Source organism: Nyctibius grandis, chromosome 2 (assembly GCF_013368605.1).
Source record: "Nyctibius grandis isolate bNycGra1 chromosome 2, bNycGra1.pri, whole genome shotgun sequence".
Taxonomy (NCBI): domain Eukaryota; kingdom Metazoa; phylum Chordata; class Aves; order Nyctibiiformes; family Nyctibiidae; genus Nyctibius; species Nyctibius grandis.
The window spans coordinates 79,932,148-79,948,580 of NC_090659.1; the positions used below are offsets into that span (position 1 = coordinate 79,932,148).

The following is a 16,433-nucleotide window of genomic DNA, read 5'->3' on the forward strand; positions in this document are numbered from 1 at the left end:
GGATTACCACTTAGTGATACCTGGGCCCTTAAGCTTTGACTCTCCTCCCATGCAAATTAATGGCAGAGCTCCTAATGACTTGCTTAGCATTAGCTGGGACCTCTACTGAGCAATTTCAGTTTAAAAAGGAGTTTTAAGTGAGTGGGAAAATCCTAAAGTCCCTTCCACACTGAGGCTATGTGCTTACTTTGCAGTAAGTGTTCCTCAAGCTTGTCTAAGTCCCCTGCAATTGTTTGGGGTAACTTAAAATTCCTAATTCTCTGTGTTCAATTTCCAGAGAGAGCATGTGGGGCTGTGCCAGGTCAGCTGTTAACCCTTTTCGTTTTTTCAACTCCAGGTATGAAGCATTTTATTGTGTATTATATAATGTTCTGTTTTATTGACAAAGTCTAGTAGCAGTGCTTTTCAGCTTTCTTTCCCTCTATGTTATGGCTGGGGGATATGTGGGGCTGGGCAAGGTCCAAAGTTGATTTTTGCTATTGTTTTTTATATTTTTGGGGCTGGGAGGGTGGTGGTGTGCATCATGGTAAAGCTGCAATTATTTTTTCAAATCCCAATGACTACAATACGAGAACAGAAAAAAAAAATCCTGTCTGATGTTTGATAATGCAGTTTAAAATGTTCAAAATAGTTTACTGAAATTGAGTAAGAAAGTTAATGTGAATCAACATAGCTCATGTTATAATGGGTCATTGCCAGTTATCATGAAACAAGTCGACAAGCAAAGGTGTAAAATGTAGGAAGAGGTCTTTGCAAACGTGTCTCTGCTTTTTTTTCAAGAAGGCCAAAATTTTAAAACCTTGCTGTGTCCTGCGCCTAGTAGAGGCCCTGCTTTAGAGTGCAGAGTTCATTTACAAATCCAGGGTGGGGGTGACTGGGAGGTTTCAGCGAGCGTTGTGATGCCATAAGGTGCCTCGGGTTCACCTCGCTTGCCCAAGTAGAAATGATGTCATATGACAGAAGAGATGTACCAACCCTGATAGGGTTCCTGCTTTTGTTGGATTCATTGCTGTTGTTTTATTATGTTTGAAAGTAGCATGCAATGAAATGTCCGCTCTCAGTGTGCTTGCTTGCATGCTTGTCCTCCACCCTTCTTTTGCTTGTTTTATGGGCCCCTGAAAAGATTCCTTTGGAGTCGTCTTCATCGTGTGACAACTGTAAACCCATCAACTCACTGCTTTATCTACTCTTAGTGATCCATGGGCCCTCTATCTGCGGAGTACAGAAGGAAAAACAACTTCACACATTCAGTATAAGCAAATAAGTTGCAGAATAAATCTAATTCTTCACGTTTATAAGTAGAGCTAAGCTTCATAATAAAATTAAGAAGATGGCATGTTTAAGAGCAATTACACTTTCAAATTGCTAATGAGTAGTCAAATACAGAAATCGTTCCTCAAGTCTACTCCTGTCTCCCATTTGCCGTTAATTGCATTACAACTGGTATATTTATATTAAAAATCTGCACATTCTTATTACTCAAATATTTTCAAAGTAGTAGCAGCAGCAACTTCTCTGTTAAAGCCAATACAAAGCTTTTAAGGTTTCCTTGGGTGTGAAATTGAGATGATACGTTCATTTTTTTAAATCCTTAGAATTTTCTTTGATCTGATTGAAATTATCAGTGCAACTTCAGAAATTATTCTGAAGAGCCTACTAGTGTCCCAAAATGTTGTGTTTCTAAAATAAATTTATATTTCAGATATAATTTTGAATGCAGGCTCCTTTAGCCGAAATTAGAAATAATGTTCTATATAACCACCAATTATATTAGCTTCTATTCTACAGGAGGCATTTTCAAGAATGAGGCTTATGTTGTCAATTTTTTGCTCTTTTTTTAATGTTCTCAACATTTTACTCAAAAAATTGCTCATGGATTTACATGTAGAGTTTATGCATACCATAACAATGAATATGAGATCCTACTAACGAGGCCCCCTGAACAACATGCCTGGTTAGATGTAGATGAAGATGACATAAGTCATCTCATAATCCAATTCTAAACCACTGAAAGTTTGTTGGCTCTGACTGGAGTGAGATGAGACTGAAATGTAATCTTTTGGTGAGGCACATAGCTGCTAATAAAAACAGAAACTTGGAAGAGAAATATAAGGTCTTCTATGTCTTTTTAAAATAAAGGACTAAATTGCTCAAGAATGTCACATCTGTCAAACCTCACTTAGGCCATGTGGACCTGTCTATAGAGTGAAAGGTGGAAATGAGGCCAAGGAGATGAATATTTAAGTCAGTGTATCATTTGAAAGTAAGAATTCTTACGGTGCACTTAAAACTACTCACACTGCTAGGAGTATTCCTCACAGCTGGTCTTGCTTCTAGGGGTACGGAGCTATTGCAGTTTAGGAACAGTAACTATTTGTCAGAAGTGAATTCTGCTACAATTAAATACAGCTATGTGAGTGTATATATTTAATTTGAATGAAATTTCATGCCTGCCCAGTTTGGGGTTTTATTTCAATTTTGTGTTACTAAAGTTATCTTTTTCCACTAAGTTTCAAGAAAGTTATTCCTCCATAAAATTACACTCAAACTTGTGGTATTCTAGTTATGAAAGTACAGAAACATTCTTAGATACTTGTTTTTCTTTGTGGTGGCGGAGAAACAGAATGGATCACAAAATCTTGAAGAAACATTTTTTGTAGTCTCCTTTCCCTTTTTTTATCGGGCTCATCAAAACTACTAAAAGCTGTGAGTTTTGCTCAAAGCCATTCGCACACAAATGTTCTGCATCTGCTGACCTCCATGAATGGCTACAGGCTGGGACTGTTTCTCCAGTTCATACATGTCTAACTGTTCTTTTCCTGTAAAATCATAGAATCATAGAATGATTTGCATTGGAAGGGACCTTAAAGATCATTTAGTTCCAACCTCCCTACCATGGGCAGGGACACCTTTCCACTAGACCAGGTTGCTCAAAGCCCCATCCAGTCTGGCCTTTAACACTGCCAGGGAGGGGCCAACTTCTCTGGGCAACCTGTTCCAGTGTCGCACTACCCTCACAGTAAAGAATTTATTCGTAATATCTAATCTAAATCTACCCTCTTTCAGTTTAAAACCGTTCCCCCTCATCCTATCACTACATGCCCTTGTAAAAAGCCCCTCTCCCGCTTTCCTGTAGGCCCCCTTCAGGTACTGGAAGGCTGCTAGAAGGTCTCCCTGGAGCCTTCTCTTCTCCAGGCTGAACAGCCCCAACTCTCTCAGCCTGTCTTCATAGGAGAGGTGCTCCAGCCCTCTCATCATCTTTGTGGCCCTCCTCTAGACTCACTCCATCAGCTCCATGTCCTTCTTACGTTAGGGGCCCCAGAGCTGGATGCAGTACTCCAGGTGGGGTCTCACGAGAGCGGTCTCACAAAAGTTGAGCATTTTGCCCATACTGCCTCCCCTGATCCAGAAGAGCCCTGATCCACCATTTCACTGGTAACAAAGGGGTATTACGAGTGAGTTTCAGATGTTAGTGGGCACAACGTGCCCGTTCATCCTCGGTGTCTTGCAAACGGTACTGCTTTTGCTCTTGTATAATTTACCTCTGTTCTTCTTTTTAACACCTCGTTCCACAGGCTCAGCCAGATGGGAGATGTTTGGCAGCTGGAGGACCCAGATGCCAAGTTCTGGAATATAGCTTTCCTGTATTGGCATGTGCGTTTATGGCTGGCTTCTTGGCTTGCACCTTTGCTAGCTTCTTGGCTAGCTGTCTAACTGGCAGCTGTAGCACTGACTCTGGGGCTATGTTTGGGTCAAGCTGCTTGGAGTTAGATGACTTTCCTGATCTGAATTACCTTGCCGGACACCATTTTCACCTTAGTTTGCTTTGACTCTCCACTATTCAAAGACGAATGTTTGCACTGTTCTGTTTTATTCCTGCCATTTGTTAAGACTAACTCAAAGCAGTAGTTCTCGTTTGTCACCAGTTCAAAAAGAAAATAAGCATTGCAGAGTACCCTGTTACACTTGTTAGGATTCCCATTCAGTCAGTAGGAATGTAAGGCCCAAGTCTGTACCTGCAATTCATCTCCAGGGCCAAATTGCAACTACAGAGCACAGGCTTTTAAAAAAAAACATTTCTTATGTCTGAACTTTGATTTCTTTCAACCGTGAGTTAATCTAGCCTCTGTCAAACAGGAAAAAAAATACACATTTGGGGAGACAATCTGGATAATTTTTAAAGAAAAAAGGTAAAGAATAATGATGATAATAAATAGGACATTACTAGTAATAATTAAGAGCACTGCCAGAAGAAAATGCTTGATCTTCTCTTTGCCTGATTTGGAATGTCCTCATTACATACTTTAGTTTTACCTCAGGTTTTTGTGGGTTTTTTTTTCATAAATGCGGTAATGAAAAATTAATGCATCTAGGATAGCCGAAGCATTTGAAGTTATTCCCTAATCTATGCCTTTTCCTCCATGCAGCTCAGTGCATAAACGTTACTTTCAGTGGGAAAAACTTCAAAATCAGGAGATCACTAAGACTTTGGATACTTACAGTAAAGTACAGATTAGTCATACCTGCTAAGAAATTTTTATTACCTCATTCAGCTGTAGTGAGAGTATGTTGTGCTACCCTGGAGGCAGTGGTATCTCTGTTACACACACTCACAAAACTTTTTTAACACTTGACCAAAAATCACTTGTGCCTAACTTGACAACTAACTTCCACCTGTATGTCAAGGTTAAGCATTGCAGGGTAATCTGGCTTCTGAGGAAAAGCACTTGAATTCCCCATTATAATGACTGAAGAGAATTGCATGTCTCAGAAGCGACCAAAAAGGAGACCCTTCCCATCTGATTTAGGTGTATACTCCTCTTCACTGACTGCCTAGGGAACGTAAGTGCTTCCATAGGAATACAACCCAGTCACATTAGATAAGTCATTATGGACTATATAGAGAACCAGTAGGAACTAAAAGCATCTGTTTGACGCAGAGGTAGTCCGCATAGCCCTTTCTGGATTATAACGGAGTAGGGATGATTCTTTTGAAAAACAAGCTGGCAGCAGCAACAGCAATATTCCCACCTTTTGCAGGACAGCTTTGTTAACTAGCTTGTCAATGAAGTAGAAGACCTGAGTTTTAGGTTCTCAGCACAAACATCACAGTGGTGTTTTAGTCATTAGGATCCTTGGCACAGGCCTAATCAGATGAGATACTTGGGGAGTAGTGGAGTATCTCATCTGCCTTCTTACTGAAGAGCCATGGTATAGACAGGAGCACAGAAGTCATGGGATGAGAAGGAGAGTGTGGGTAAGAAGAACCTAAATCCTGCCTGAGTGTGGACAGGACTGAGGCGGTAGGCTGCATTCCCTGGAGCAACATTAGGACAGAAACAGTTGTGGATACTGAAACAGAGCTTTCACTGTTTCCCTCTCAGAGCTGAGTGTCCAAATTTCTAGTATGGAGCCAGGATCCCCCTTTTCTGCCCAACCTTTTAGCCTCGTGGTTCTTGAATTCCTGGTGTCAGAGTAGCCTTGCTTCTGTGGACACTCATGCGGAAGAACCCAAGTCCTTATAGCCAGGTTATTCCTGGGATGGTAGAGATGCTGAATCCACCCTTCTGTCTGAGAAGGACCTACAACTAGAGTCCTTCCTTCCCTAGGCAAATTACCTGACCACAAGGCTACAATACAGCACCTTGCCAGTGCCATCGCCATCAAAACTCTGCCTGCCTTTTGGGGCTTTTTCACAAGACATAGGCAAAGGTCAGGATGTTGCCCTGCCTGTAGGTGGAAAACGGGCACCTGCCAGAAAGAGCATGTGTGAACATATGCCTTGTGGTAGGTGCCTGAAGAAGCTCCAGCTTAACAGTGAAGGACCTCATGAGTGTAGGGACATGCTGGCTAGGACTGTTCATGGGACAGTGGGTGGGAATACAGTCATGGACCTAGGAAGGGTTTTGGGTGCCTGCCTCCCAAATCAGGGTTTCAGCATGCCAGTTTCCACACTTCTCCATGTATTTCACTTTCCAAACTCTATTTTCTCCTTTCAAATGAGCAAGCTTTCAGTGCTTTTTAATGTAGTAGAATTAAAGATGTTACTCCATTATCTAGAGTTATTAGTTTTCCCTGTTTACCTGTTCCTGCTCTTTTGCCTATCAAGAGATGGATCTGGCTATCCTTAGTTTTTACATCTCAATTTCTGCCCATTAAAGAGATTCTTGTCACTTTCTGTATCTTGGTGGCATTGGAAATCATATATAAGGTAAAGCAAATTCTCATCTTTGTTTCTTTAAAAAACAACTATGATTGTTGTCCCTTACGCATTCTTTTCAAGCAGAGAGACAATGTGTGCTGTTAAAAAAGGAAAATAAACCACTGAAAAGATGTTTTTCCCTTCGTTTGCACAGCCAGTACATTCTGCATCCCAGTTACTGTAATTGTCTTTAAACTTTTTAAACATGCATACTGTCAAGAGGTTGCGGTAAAACAAGCGTATTGCTCATAAGGCCAATATGACCACAAGGGATGAAAAAAGATGACAGAGCAAACAGAAAATCCCATGTTTTGTTTATCAATCAGCATCTTTTTTTGCCTAATGGTAGATACTTGGAGAGAGAATCTGTTTACATCAGTGAAAGACTAGGTTAGGGTTTGCTGATTCCCGAGGCAAAAAGAAGGCATAGTTTCCAACTTCCAACCTCTTCAGTGTGTGTGATGAGCTAAAGTCATTTGTGGATTTTTATGTTGCGTTTTCACGTGATTAAATGTTTTAAGTCTATTGATTTCATGCTGGGGATTAATGATGCTGAATGAAAGAGCATCAAAGAATAAAATGTGTTTACATGCCCGATTAAAATACCTTAAAAAAGAGCTAGAGTACCTATTATTGGATAGGAATGAGATAAGAGCAGTGTAGGACCAATCATGCGTTCTGCATTGAAAGGAAAATGGATTAACTTCTTTAGGCACAGAAAGAAGAGTGAAGATTTGGTAAGGATTGACTGTACCTTTCTGAATGCTTAACACTTTTGTTTGACTCGTTGGAAGAGGGGATTAAAGCAGTTTCATTATCAGTTCCCACAGATTTGTTTTGCTGAAATCAATCAAAGCATGATGCTTAGCTGCTTGGGATTAATGAGACGATCTTTTAACTGGAGAACTTGTTGGTGATGGCATCTTAGTAAAGGACAAGACCCAGAGATAGTGCAGCTGTGGACATGAGATATAGCAAAGGTGGTGTTTGCTGCTCTGAATTTGCATAATACTTTTAGATCTGTTTGCTTTAGCATATTAACTCAAAAAGAAATCGTTATCTTAAAATGTTCATAGTGCTAATTGGTTTGTATCTGCTCTCTGCAAATGTTCCTAATGGCTGTCTAGATTCATGGGTCATACCTGGAACTGCAGTTAGGTGTCACGTTCTGTTTACCAAGATAATAGTAGATGAAGATGGAAAAGACTTATTTGCTCATGAAATCCATCCTGTTGAAAGCACAACAGAGGCTCTTCCAATAGTATTAAACTGTTAGTACCCCTCATGTTAGCCAGAATGCCAGGGAGAGAGTTTATTTGTGCTGTATCTGTGGAGAAGGATGCCTTAATGATCAAGGTAGCATGTGAAATACTTGATGCACATGAAATACTCCCTACTGAGCTAGGAAGGAGTTTAAATGTGCAGTCTAATACAGCTGAGTAAATACCTGAGGAGACCAGCTCATGCACACATTTGTTTTTTCTCTGCTGATGCTCTGATGCGGATTAGCATATGTGAGATGAATTCAGCAGTCTGATACACACTACAGTTCGTTTGTCTCAGAAGGGGTTGAATGATTATCCTGGGTTTGGGGCAGCGCAGGGGAAGTGTGACAATGTGAGGTTATTTTTTTTCCCCGACTTCCACTGCTTAATACAAGACCTGAAGCCCTTAGTTACAGAACAAAGTGTCTGCGCAGTTACCAAGCTTGTGCAAACCCAAGAGAAGAGTAATGACTGTTTCTCGCAAGCTTCCTGCCTCGGTGCAGGTGCAGGAATCAGGAGGTCTTGAATAATTCATAAGGTGCAAATTAGCCCCAGCTTGCTCCCACTGCTCAAATTTTGCTGCTGCTTACCTACCTAGTTGCTAGAAAGAACAGAAATGAAGCTGGGGAAGGTATGGAGGGCGAGGCAAAAAGTGTTACAGTTTAAAGGCCAAAGTCACAGAGACTGCTGAACACTGGGTGTGTTTGAAGGCTCCGTGCTTATGGAGGAATTGGACTGCGCATTGATTATTCATGAAGTGTTTTCTCAGGAAGAAGTAAGCTCTGGGGACCCATTCCATTGCTCTCGGAGAGGGAAAAAGCTTCCTTTTAAGATTCAGGTTTTTCCTAGTTCTATTGTTATTGTTTCTAAAAATTATTGTTTAAAAAAAAAAAAAAACCGCTTAAAAGCTCATTTAAAGCCTAGTAAGCTATTTGAGAGAGTATGCATTTATGGTGTGACTGAACTCAGGGGTCCATAGAAATTTGATGAGAAATTTTAGATGTTAGGATGGTTACTGCTTCAAGTAAACGTGGATTCCAAGAGCTTGTATGAAACCAGTTATATCTGGAAAGTCAGTGTGTAATTAGCTTGTATTTTTATCATTTAAAAGGCAGCATTCTTTTTTTTTTTTAAATAGTTTGTGATACTTACCTTTTCTATTGGATTACTTAGCTGCTTTTCTGCCCTGAAGAATGAAGTGAGAGGTGAGTGGTACTTAATCCTTCTGCTGCACAAGACTGCAGCTCACCCAAATATCAAGTAAAAGGTTTGGAGCCTCTCTTACAAGGAAAGGCTGAGGGAGCTGGGTCTGTTTAGCCTGGAGAAGAGAAGACTGAGGGGGCATCTTATCAATACTTACAAATACCTTAGGGGCGGGTGTCAAGAGGATGGGGCCAGACTCTTCTTAGTGGTGCTCAGCGACAGGACAAGGGGCAACAGGCACAAACTGAAACATGGGAAGTTCCATCTCAATATGAGGAAAAACTTCTTCACTTTGAGGGTGGCAGAGCACTGGAACAGGCTGCCCAGGGAGGTTGTGGAGTCTCCTTCTCTGGAGATATCCAAAACCTGGACGCGACCCTGTGCAATGTGCTCTAGGGGAACCTGCTTTGGCAGGGGCTTGGACTAGATGATCTCCAGAGGTCACTTCCGACCCCAACCATTCTGTGATTCTGTGATTCTGTTTTGCTGAGAGCTGTTGTTATGGGAGAAAGGAATTCCCGACACAGATCTTTGAACAGTTCACATGTCACCGTGCAGCGCAGAAAGGACCCAGTCTGAAAAAGGCAGATTGTTTCTGCCGCGTACCAGCATATCCCTTTGACATCTCTCAGGTGGGAGATGGAAACATCCGACATCCCCAGCAGGAGCAGGAACAAGGTAGTTAGTTCTCCCTGTCAGCAAGTGTTTGTATGGAGAAAAACTCTCCTAATGTTTTTGCTGTGCTGAACATGAAAAGAGAAGAACAGCAGAAAAAAAACAAAGCTGCTTTTTAGTGATTTGGGTTTGTTTTTTTTTTTTGGCGGGGTTTTTTTCAACGCATACCCCTTCTTTTTCCTTTCCCTTCTACCCCACCCCCTCTTGGCTCCCGCGTGCAGCAGTGAGGTCACGTTGCCATCATCTGTTTTTGTATTTCCCTCATTTGGGTGGCTGGGTTAGGAGCTGGCTCTCATTTCTAGCTGATTCTATCATTTCCGCTAGGCCCCAGCTTGGGCGAGCGCCAGGACCAACAGGTGATCCTTGTAGCTCTGGAACAGCAGGAAGGAGCCTGCTTGTGTAGGAGACAGTGCACCGGAGGGGCTGCCTGGCCCCGCTCCATCTTTCTGTATAATTAAAGCCCCCGCTCTCCTCCCCAACCCTCCATACAGAGCAGAAAATCTGTGCAGAGCAACTCAGCTGCGGCAGCTGTCGTAGGGAAAAACGTTAATAAAGAGCCCTGGAAGAATATCGGCTGTGCGAGCACAGGGGTGCGCTCTGTCTTAGAGAGAAACCGTGGTTGGTCCTTTATAGGAACAGGCAAAATTGTATTAGCTGCTGAAAAGTAATACGCACGCTGTCAACCATTGCAGGAAAATAAGCATTTCAATAAATTCCGGTGCTATGCTCACGGGCTTTCTTATTTGTATAGGAACTAGCTGGGAATGAAGTGATAATTCAGTTAAGCTTTTCTCTACAAGAAGTAGCTTGCGAAGTCACGTGGAAATTATTCGGGCAGAGAGTTAGCTCTGGTCAGGAAGGGCCATGTAGAGCTGGGGGCAGCCGGTGCAGGAGCTGGGCAGGCTCTGCATTCGCTGGGTGTCTGTGCCAGACAGGCATAACTGTGCAGGGCTTCGCAGGGGTAACTTTTAAAACACATGAAAAACTTCCAGGTATTCTCAGGACAGCCTCAAAGAACTATTTTTTTCAGAGGAAACTCCTGAATGATTTTTTTTTTTTTTTTTTTTTAGTGAAAACAAAGTTATATTTAGTAGATGACAGTGGCTTAACAAAACCAGTTTCAAAACGTATTTCCAAGGCTTAGGTTAACTCCTTGGCATATACCATAATGTGAAGTAATGTGTCCTTGGAAACCTTAACTGCATGTTTGTATTTGTGAGGCAGGCTGATGTGGTCGGGTAGACACTTGGTAGCCTTAATCCTCTGCAAAATATATGATATCTCAAATTCTTTCTGCTCAGTACACATGGAAGCCAAATTGCTTTTCCTACCTGTGGAATCAGTGCTAGTGGTTTGAAAGCTGAAGGCTGTATATAGACAAGATATAAATCTTCTCTATGCACTTCTGTAGGGAGCTGGTCTTGCTCTCGATGCACCACAGCACATCTCCGCAGTAAGGGTAGGCTGCCGGGAGAAATGAACTGGGAAGCCTTGCTCAGCTTCGCTGATGACAATGAGGTATCGCAGCAGATCTGCACAACAGCAAGCGTTCGCCCTGCCTGACCGTCCCTCCTATACACAAACCAGAAACATGAACAGTAATGAGAGTAAACTCGGTTGTGAAACATCAGCATATTTAGTAATGCTTCCAGCAGCTAGCCGTCTGCAATCCTTTTAACTAAGCCAGCAGTCTAGGATTCCGTTTCTCTGGGCATTGTTCTGCAGTTTGTCAGCCCCCTGAAGCGGGAGGAAGCACCCTAGCAGGGACATATTGCATCCACGTCATGTGTGTGGAAACCTAAAGGCGATCCAAGACCTGAACTGCAGCAGATTGTTGTGAATATACACTTTACTTCCCTTGGACGTGTTGCCCCATGCTAAATGGTGCACCGATGAACACTGGCATCTTGGGGTTTTTTCCCCTCGTGTCCCTTCCTTTCTCAGTGCAGGTTTACTGCCTTTGCCCCCTTCCTAAACCTCTGGTATATGAGGCTATTAACAGGGACTGAGGTGTTTCCATCAAAACATTCAGAATTTTTTTCTTCTCCCCTCTGTATTTTGTGAGACCATCCTAATCTCTACATTTGCAGTAGGTCCTGGAGAAACGTGAGTAGTCCCTCTGGCAGGCTCTGCTGTCCCTTTTGCTTCCCCTTGGATTAAGGGGCTAGTGGGAATGATTTCTTTCTCAGATGCTCACCACTGGTTCCAATGACCTCTATAAACCACCCCCCCTGGCATGGCAGGATGAAGCAGAAGCTTTTATCTGTCGGGTGAGCCCAGTGACTCCGTTTCATCAGGAGGCAGCAGTACCAGTTGAGGAGGACGGAGAGAAAACAGGAATACTTCCACCTGCATTTGGCTCAGTGCAGCCCAGTCCAAGCAAAAACCCTCCAAAGAGCACTGCAGGCAGGAGAAAGGCATCCTTCGGCAGCCCCCAGAAAGTCAAGTTTTCCAGTGCATTTGGCAGGCAGCCTCGAGCAGATCGTTCCTTATGCCAGCCCTGTGGAGCACCACCCCTCACGGTTCTCCCTCCTGCTGCAGCACATACCTTACTATTATTAATAGTCCGGAGGTGCCAGCAGCGTGCTTTGTTCTGGACAGTATGCGGTTGCCCAAAGTGCAGGGAACTGGGTGGCAATTGTTTTTGTACTGGTAGATGGATTTGGTAATGAGCGCTCTAGTTTTTCCTGGTCCTTTTTTTTTAATGCACCTTCCTCTCTTCTGCGTTCCCCCTGGACTGCCCCCAGCAGGTGAAGGATGCTGTAATCCCTGCGGTAGAGGAGAGGGAACTGCTGTTGGGACACGAAGGTGCGTGGGAGCGGCAGGTTCACATGGCATCATAGCACTTCACTGGGAGGAGATCAGCTACACCAAGTGGGCTGCATGATTCCCTAAACAGTGAGCCCTAAAAATCAAATGAAGAGTGAGCAAGAGAAAGAAGCCTGTCACAAGTTCTTCTAACTTGCGCTGCGAGTGCGCAGAGTCCCACGGCGTGATTTGTTGGTGCATCGTGTAGTGTGTAGGGAAGCGAGCTGCTCCAGTGCATTTGGCCTGGTGCGCCTTGGCCCAAAGTCATGGACTTTATCGTGCCGTCACTGTGAAATCAGTGAAAGCTTCAAAACCTGTGTCTGCTGTTCGTTGAACCATAAATCTGTAATAGTCATATTTACTTTGGAACTGACAAAACTTTAAAATATCTCTGCTTTCAGGCTGCAAAACCTATGTGAAAAAAAAAAATGCATATTAGCATGCAAGCAAACGGCACTTTTGGAAAGAACAGTGGATTTGGAAAGCGTGCTAACAAAACGTCCAGTCATGGGGATTCCTCTGAACTCAGTGTGGGATAAGAAGAATAGGCAGCATGCACTGAACCTCATGTCCCCCAGATTAGTAACTGTTTAATGTTATTCCTGTAACCCATATACTTCCTCTTGTTACACCACCTCCTCCTGTTTTTCCATCCTGTGTAGTTCTACTGTTTCACCAAGTATTAGCTCACTGTGGCACATAGTTTGTCTTTTTAACTACTTTGTGAAGTACCTAGTACTCTTTTGGGTGCCGTAGAGGTAATAAGAATAATAACAATTTGCCAGGTGTACTGTGTCAAGTTGTTCTTGTATTGTTTGTTGCACAGCCAGAACGTAAGGGTGACTGGTTAATGCTGATAACTCAGCTGTAAGGTAAACCTCTAACACAGGAAGGGAAATGCTCTGGTTTATTTATGAGTACACTCAGAAACAATGTCTGCCTTCCAGTATATCCGCGCTTTTTTAGGATAGCACATTTTACCTGGATGCAGCATCACCAAAGGTCAATAATAATCAGGGCTAAATTGCTTACAACACAAAGGTAATGAAACGCTCTCATTACACCGGTCATCATTTTCATTGTTAATTCAATGTTGTTTAGCTTTTCGCTGGTTTCTCCGTTACGACTGTGGCAGTGAGACAGCCCAGCTGAGCCATCTGCTGCTGGTGCTTGAAAGGTACAAAGAGGCACTGCAAAGAAAATTGATTGACTGCAGTTGACCGTTTTAGGGAGAGACCTTACTTGAACCCGCAGTAACTGGAGGGAAGTGTAAACTGGCTTTAATTCTGCAGCAGACCTCTGAATGTTAAGGATGTACACAGCAGTTGGGAGGATGCATTCAGAGTCCGGTCATGGTCAGGATCACATCCCCTTGGCTTTCTCGTTGTTGCTGTGGGTGTTTGCAGCCGAGGGGAATTTTCTAGCTTTTGGACTTAATGCTAGATATGTGATTGGGTGGAGAATTAATGTAAACTTAAAATAATTCAGTTTCACAGTCATTATACCTCCTTAGCTTTAAATTATTTAGCTTTGTGTCTCCGGTATCTCCCAAAAGCCCTGCCATTACCGATTGTCTGACTCTCTTTATCAGCTTATATTTTTCCCTAAAAGCAAGGCCTCATGTACAGTGTAATTATCCAGCAGCGCCGATTAACTGCATAATTCTCTTTTCTGTAAAACTGCTGTGTAAATTACTTTTCATTTCACAAAAATGACTTGTCAGGCAATGTTATGGAAGGTTTTTTCTTGGGGTTTTTTATTTTGGGTTTGTTTTTTTTTTTTAGTTTCCCCTTTCCCAGCCACCCTCTCCATCACTGTGTCATGGTAATATCGTTAAATACTGTTGTGTGTGATCTTGGTGCAAGCACTAAGCCCTACAGTGATTTCAATGGAGAAAATTAAAGTGGTTTCCATGGTATTGTTACTTCTACCACCAGACCCGATGAGCAAAAGTTTCCAAGATATCCTGCTCTTAGAGTAGGGATGTTTTTAGAGAAAATTGTCTTAACAACAAGATCAAGGAGACTTGTTCGGTTGAGCTAGATGTTGAAATGTCCACCACTTTTCAACCTTTCAGACTGCCTGTTGCTGCTTCTAGTATGCTTCAGTCACCTCGGCAGCCTACACATCCTATTCTTTTTTGCTATTGTCCCTTCCCTGTTTGCCTTGGCAATGACTCCTCACTCTCCCTCCAACAAGACCAAGAAGCCCACCCACCACCTTCCAATGACCTTAGATATTTCTCCCTGCTTCCTACACCTGCTTTCTGGGCCAGATGATACTGAGAAGGTGGCATGTCCTTGTGGCACTGTAAAATACTCTTGAATAGGAAATATTAGGATAGCCTGGATGTTACTAAGTGAACCTTTCCTTTCTGATGAACGTGATTCCTTGGGTCTGCCATTTTTAAAGCTGTCATTTCTTGCACGTGCCATGTATTTATAAGCACGCCAAGCAATGCAGAGTTTGGAGGTCATCCTAGTCCCATATGGAAGTCCTTCACTAAAGCTGCCATTTGGTTTCAAAAGTTCCTTTTTCACTAGTGTATGTGTAGAAACTACTGACCAAGGTCTAAAATCCTTCCTACTGAGTCAGTCCAAGCAGACCCACTAACCTGTCTAGGTTACCAAAAGAGCAGAAAAATGGGGTTGGTATAGAGTGATTCTTCCTCTGGAATACCTACATTCCCTCCCCCTATCCATCTTCTACTTTATAGCTTAAAAAAAAATCGGTAGTTTATGCACCTTCAGCCTCTTGAGGCTATTTCTTGACCTTAATGTTCAATATCCGTATATGGCCCTGCGCTTTGTGAACTTGTCTAATTCTCCTTTGAGGCCATTTATTCTCATGGCCTCTGCACTATGCATTGGCAATGAGTTCCAAGTATGTGTTACATGGAAAAAAAAAAAAAAGTTCTTCCCTCTGTTCAGTTTAAGCCTCCAGTTCTTAGAAAAAATAATGAATAATCACTTCCTATCGTTACATTCTTGGCTGTGCAGAGCTCTGCTATCTCCCCTTGGTTATCTCACAGATTTGGCATTCCCAGGGTAACGTGGTTGTGGGCCAGCTGTCAAAGATGTGGCTGAAATAATTTTCACAGGGAGAGTTTTCACTCTGTGCTCTCTTCTTGAGACCAAATTAATCCTAGATCTGTCATCGTTTGAACACGTTACTAAGAATAAGATAAATCAAAAAAACATGCTTCCTGTGAACTATTCTATCACTCTTTACATTCAGAACATCACTACAAATCATTTTTGGTGGCACACATAGTTGCAAAGCGTAAAACTGCTGAAATGCCAGTCGTTTAGGTGCTCTTGCTTCTAATGAGTTGGTAGCTTGTTCAGCCCTCTATTTTTTAAGTATGACAAAATGATGCTTGTTGCTGTTCTGCTGCTTGAGCTATTGGCATATCCCTGTAAAGCTCCTCATTTCTGCAGTGCCAGGAAGAACTAGGATTACTGTACCAATTGTTCTAATTATTTCCAAATTTCTCTCTCTAGCTTGTATTTCTGGAGCTATTTTGTTGTCTTTTTACATTGTTTTATGTCTTTTTTTTTTGTTGTTTAATCCCGTGCACCTGCGCTTTTAGACTACATGTCCTTTCTCTAGTGTTCTGTGTGCTGCTGTGAGTTACAGCAATGAGCAGATGGAATCAGACTAATAAGTATCTGTTACGATTAAAAAAAAAGTTGATTTAATGTGTCTAAAAATGCAAATGTATATTCTGCATTGTGTATTTTCCTGAGTTTTAGACTTTAACCACTTGTGTTAAAAATGATCCTGATACAGTTATTTCCCTGGTTCTTCTAGTCTCAGTGACCTTAGAAACCAGTATTTTCATTGACACATGGCTTGGCAAATAAAAGCTGAAGTAGTAAATGGACTATCCTCTTTCTTTGATGTGTTTTGTAACTTTTTTCCATCAGGCATTTGCAATACTGTTTTTAAATGTTTAATTATACTCAGAGTCATTAGAAATCTATTACATATGCCTGACTTTGAAGGGAGACAAGTAACCACTTCAATACACTCCTCCTCCCACCCCCAATTCCACTGCAACCTTGTGACTGATAATATTTTTTCCTATTAATTAGTTTTATTATCACAGCATAGAGATCACTGTCTTCAAATCTCCATAGGCCTTTGACTAGAGTGGCTGTTGATACTGAGGACAGATTTTTGTGGGACGTTAGGGGACATTATTGTTTGGAGCACCGTAAACCCTGTGTTTTCCCCTACCGTGTTTCAGTACACCTCTGTACTGCAGAAGGGATTTG

General features: G+C 42.2%; 1 protein-coding gene across 5 annotated transcripts in view; it reads left to right on the top strand.

Annotated features, from left to right (window-relative positions):
- Positions 1 to 16,433, top strand: part of KLF12 (KLF transcription factor 12) — a 256,263-nt gene that overhangs the window by 192,618 nt on the left and 47,212 nt on the right. For 4 of the 5 annotated variants that reach the window (XM_068395214.1, XM_068395213.1, XM_068395216.1 and 1 more), the window contains one exon: positions 278 to 337. The exons of the other annotated variant lie outside the window; for it this stretch is intronic. In XM_068395214.1, the coding sequence (XP_068251315.1) occupies positions 278 to 337 (60 nt within the window). The remainder of the gene's footprint in view (positions 1 to 277; positions 338 to 16,433) is intronic. 5 annotated transcript variants of the gene reach the window in all.